General features: G+C 36.9%; 1 protein-coding gene across 1 annotated transcript; it reads left to right on the top strand.

The window, feature by feature from the left end:
* Window positions 1–2,548: 2,548 nt before the first annotated feature.
* LOC121965798 (GTPase IMAP family member 4-like) lies at window positions 2,549–4,419 on the top strand (the record flags this gene model as incomplete). The annotated part of the gene is made up of 2 exons (XM_042515919.1): window positions 2,549–2,709; window positions 3,970–4,419. A coding segment is annotated over exon 2 (431 nt), but the record flags the coding sequence as incomplete, so codon positions are not given.
* Between the last annotated feature and the right edge of the window lie 6 nt (window positions 4,420–4,425).

The following is a 4,425-nucleotide window of genomic DNA, read 5'->3' as shown; positions in this document are numbered from 1 at the left end:
ATATTAAGCGAGGTGGCTTCTCTGATTTTCTTGTGGCTGTTTTTGGGAACCTCCAATAAGGTGACAATAATTAGGTGATGGCAGTGTTTGTGAAGGACTTAGCGATGTCTTTTTAAGTCCTCAAAAACAGCAATGTGTCTCACACAGCCTTGATAAAAACAGATCTGTCTCTCAAACTCTTACTCGTGTGCTTCAGGTGCTCCACACTGCCGAGGCTTTCCAGAAGATCCTGAGGGAGGAGGAGAAGAGGAGGAGGAAAGAGGAGAAGAGGAAAGAAATCCGGAAAGGCCCTCGCATCTCCCGCTCCCGCACCGAGCTATAGCGCCGCACGTCAGCGCCGGTGGAGAGCAGAGAAGAAGAGGAGGAAGGAGCAAAGTCCACAAGGGTGGCTTGACTTGTAGACTCCGACGACAGTGAAGGAAACAAAAGCTGTCGTGACTTGTACAAAAGCCAGGTGCTCTGTTGCAAACGAGAGAAGAACCCTCAAGGTGACGAAAAAAAAGTAAAGTGGAGGTTAGTCGGTGTCTGAAAAGGCTTAAATCGCTGTACGTCTGCAGTGATTTATAATTGGAAAATCTAATGTAAAGGAGGTAAAAGTCGACTCTGGAATAGGAGTTAAGGGAAACTCATTTTTGATAACTTGAGGATTACATAACTGTACTTTGGAATATAAATAATTTTAGTATAATCTTAAAAAACCTTTGCAAAACCCCACTGTATCGTGTCTGGTCTAGATTTAATGTGTCCATACGCTTCAAATACCAAGTTTGCCAAATATAAATTTGTCCTCATGTCATTGAATTCGGCTTGAGTCTGGTTTGCTTGAATTGATGATGGAGTATGATTTTTTATTTTTATTTTTTTGTCCTTGAATTCAGATTTGATGGAGGCAGATTTATGTTCTTGTTGCTGCTCAGAGTTCTTAAGTTTTGTTTGCGTCAAGGACAGTATTCCTTCATTTCCTTAATTTTTGTCTTTTTTCATATTTTTGCTTCTTTTTATTTTATGCCATCAGTGAGGATCATCAGTACTTTTTTGCCTTCAGATATTTTACTTTGTCTTGTACATCAATCTTGATAGTTTCTTCAGTTCAATGACCCTTAGTTCATAAAAACTATTTTATCCTTTTGGGAAAAACTGTCAGCCAGATATACAGTATGTGACCCTTCATCTTGCAGCCCTGCACCTGTTTCTGTGCTCATTTTTTGTTTGTTTTTCTGTTTATCTTTGCTGGAAATCAACATATTTTAATGGTTTAGATCTATGAAATTCAGATTGATGTAATTTTGAAATAGTATTACGACTGTTATAAAAACTATATGTATATTCAGAGAAAGAATATCATTGCTGCAGAATGAATAAGCCATTTTGTTATCAAAATTTAATGAAATAAAGTGACTCTGATATGAACAAAAAAATTATGTTTTTCATTTTCCCACTGTTTGTGTGTTCAAGGGCGTCGCACCAACTTCTGGGTCCTCTGCGTCAGAGGTCCCAGTTTCCCAATTTGTGGACATTTACAGTCACTGTTCTTCTATGAGTTAGCTGCATACTGATTTAAAGTGCTTTTTACATTTTTAAATGTTTTTCGTGTTTTTACAAGACATTTTCATGTCATAACAAGACACATTTTTGTTAAAACAGGAAAATATTATCACATGATATTTTCATGGGTTAACAAGATGTTTTCATGTTATCGCAATATTTTGGATGTTTTTGCAAGATATTTCCGTTCTAACAAGAAACTTCCTGTTATAACAAGAAAAGGTTCTTGTTATAACAGGATATTTGTCATGTTTTTACATAACATTTTCATACTATAACAAAACACTCTCAAAAGAAACTTTATTGTGTAAGAAAAACCTGTTCAAGAAAAGTTTCTTGTCATATGAAAAAATCTTGTTAATAAAAATATCTTAGAGTAACAAAAATATCTTGTAAAAATGTTTTAAAAAATCTTGTTACAGTATACAAAACATCTTGTTATAACATGAAATACCTTAGAAAAACATCTTGTTTTAACATAGAATATCTTTTTATTAAAAAAAACTAACCGTGATACTGATTAGTTTTTTTGTTTGTTTGTTTTACAATATTATTTTGTGACTGCCCTCAATCTAAACAACTGCTGATATTAGCTAAACCATTATGAAACGTGTTAGTTGTGCTTACCTGTTTTTTGAAAGAGCTCAGTCAAAAAGATTATGGGACTATTTTTTGTTTACAGTCAAAAGCCATTTTCAAAGTTCAGCCTCTTGTCCAATTTACTCAGCCATTTTAATTTAGTGATTGAATTTATTACTTTTTTATTTATATTTATTTAAAATTTCAAACAAAAGAAACAAATATTTGCGTGTGTAAACACGGTTTTATGAAGGAAATTGAATCTGTAACCATGTCATAGTTACATGGTTACAGATTCACTAAAATTAAATAAAACTTCTCATTTTAGACTTTTGGATGGCCCCCTTCCCATGGGGGCCCTGGGTCCCTTTCTCCCCGCTGTCCGCCGCCCCTGCAGCAGGTCCCGATCAGCCGACAGAGGGCAGGCCGTCATCAAACTCTCTTTATACATCTAAAGTCCAATGTTTTTGTTTTGGGAGAACCGAGCTCGACATAACATGTAGCTGTTGCTACAACACAAGCTAACGAAAGTTTGAATAAAGAGAAGAAGCGTGATTTTTGACCGAGAAGTGTCCAATAACTCCGGTAAGATCTCTTCATGTCGTGATATTTGATTCGTCCGTCATAAACTAGCAACTTGCTAAAGCTAACATGCTAATGTGGAATTAGCTGTTAGCTGTCAAAGTCCGTTATAAATAGCTAGCGTCTGCTCGCTTATAAATAGCAGAGCTTACAGCGTGACATTTGGGGGTTGAAACTTAACTCCGCGTTTGATGTTTAATTTTATCTTCAATGTTGGTCATCATTCAATAATGTTTGAGTCATAAACATCAAAAGTGAGCGCCTGGCTGGTGGGTAAAGGGTAGCTATTCTCTCGGCTAACTTGTACACTTTAGCTAGCCTTTTTAGTGGTGATGTTTTTGATTTCTGTCCAGAAATTTCCCAACAAACACCGACTTTTCTGGGCTTCTAGTCTGTTCACGTTACATGTGAGCAGTAGTGGAGGAGGTATGCATGTAATTTACTAAGCGAAAGTCCTAAAAGCGAAGTCCTGCATTCACTATTGTAGTGAAATAAAGGTACAAAACTTTTAAAATTAGTAGTTTAAGTCATAAAAATGAGGTTGACTGCAGGTTCATCTTTTTTTTTAACATATTGTACCCTGAATTAATATAAAAAATAGAAGGTCTTGATTGCCACAAATATTTTATTTTAATTCATTTGTCTACCTTTTGATTTATTTTTTTTTGTTAAAAGAGGTAAAGCTCTGTTGCATAAATGTTCACATTTCTGATGTTACATATCAGTAAACCCTCTGCTAAACCTAATACAGTCTTTTAATATTATTCCTTGTGCTCAGCTTACCTTTTGTAAAATATAGATTTATTTAATTCGGTCTAATAACCATATTCTCATATAAAACCTTACCTGCAGTGTCTGGATAAGACAAAATATTTTTTTTTTCTTTTTTTTTCAAAAATCATGATTAAGTTTGATTAAAATTATATTTAAAGGATCTTTTAAAAGCATTAAATGTAAGTGTTTAATGCCTGTAGATAAAATATCATAATTGTTAGTTGATTGTGTACTTTATTGACTTTATTAAATAGTAACCAGAGTTATCAAATAAATGTAGTGGAGTCTAAAACACAATATTTGCCCTTAAAATATAGTGAAGTTAAAAGTGGCACAAAATGTAAATGTATAACGAACAAGTACCTCACACATGTTGTAGTGTGTACTTTGTTACATTTCATCACTGCATGTTACATTTAATTTTCAGTGAACCTGTCAAATTGACACACCAGTAGTCCCAGTAAGTTACAGACACTTTCTGTTGTGCAGGAAGAAGGAGCCAGTTGATATGGAGGCCGAGAAGGAAGCGGATGACTCTGAAACCAGATGGAGCGAAGAACTCAGGCTGGTCCTCATCGGAAAGACCGGATCTGGCAAGAGCGCGTCTGGAAACACCATCCTGGGCCGGAGGCAGTTCCTGTCACAGATCAGCGCGAGCTCCGTCACCCAGATCTGCCAGCTCGGGAGCGCTGAGCTCGCAGAGGAAGAGGACGCTGACGAGGACGGCCAGACTGTCGCACAGAGGAGGATGAGGAGAGTCACGGTGGTTGACATGCCAGGGTTTGGGGACACTCACCTGAGCGTGGAGCAGATTCATGGCGAGGTAGCTAAATGTGTGTCTCTCTCTGCTCCTGGGCCGCACGCCTTCCTCCTGGTGGTGCCCATAGGACGATACACAGCTCATGAGAACCAGGCTGCCTGCGAGCTGACCAAGATATTTGGAGA

Source organism: Plectropomus leopardus, unplaced genomic scaffold, assembly GCF_008729295.1.
Source record: "Plectropomus leopardus isolate mb unplaced genomic scaffold, YSFRI_Pleo_2.0 unplaced_scaffold21657, whole genome shotgun sequence".
NCBI classification, from domain to species: Eukaryota; Metazoa; Chordata; class Actinopteri; order Perciformes; family Serranidae; genus Plectropomus; species Plectropomus leopardus.
This window is presented reverse-complemented; position numbering and strand designations above follow the sequence as displayed.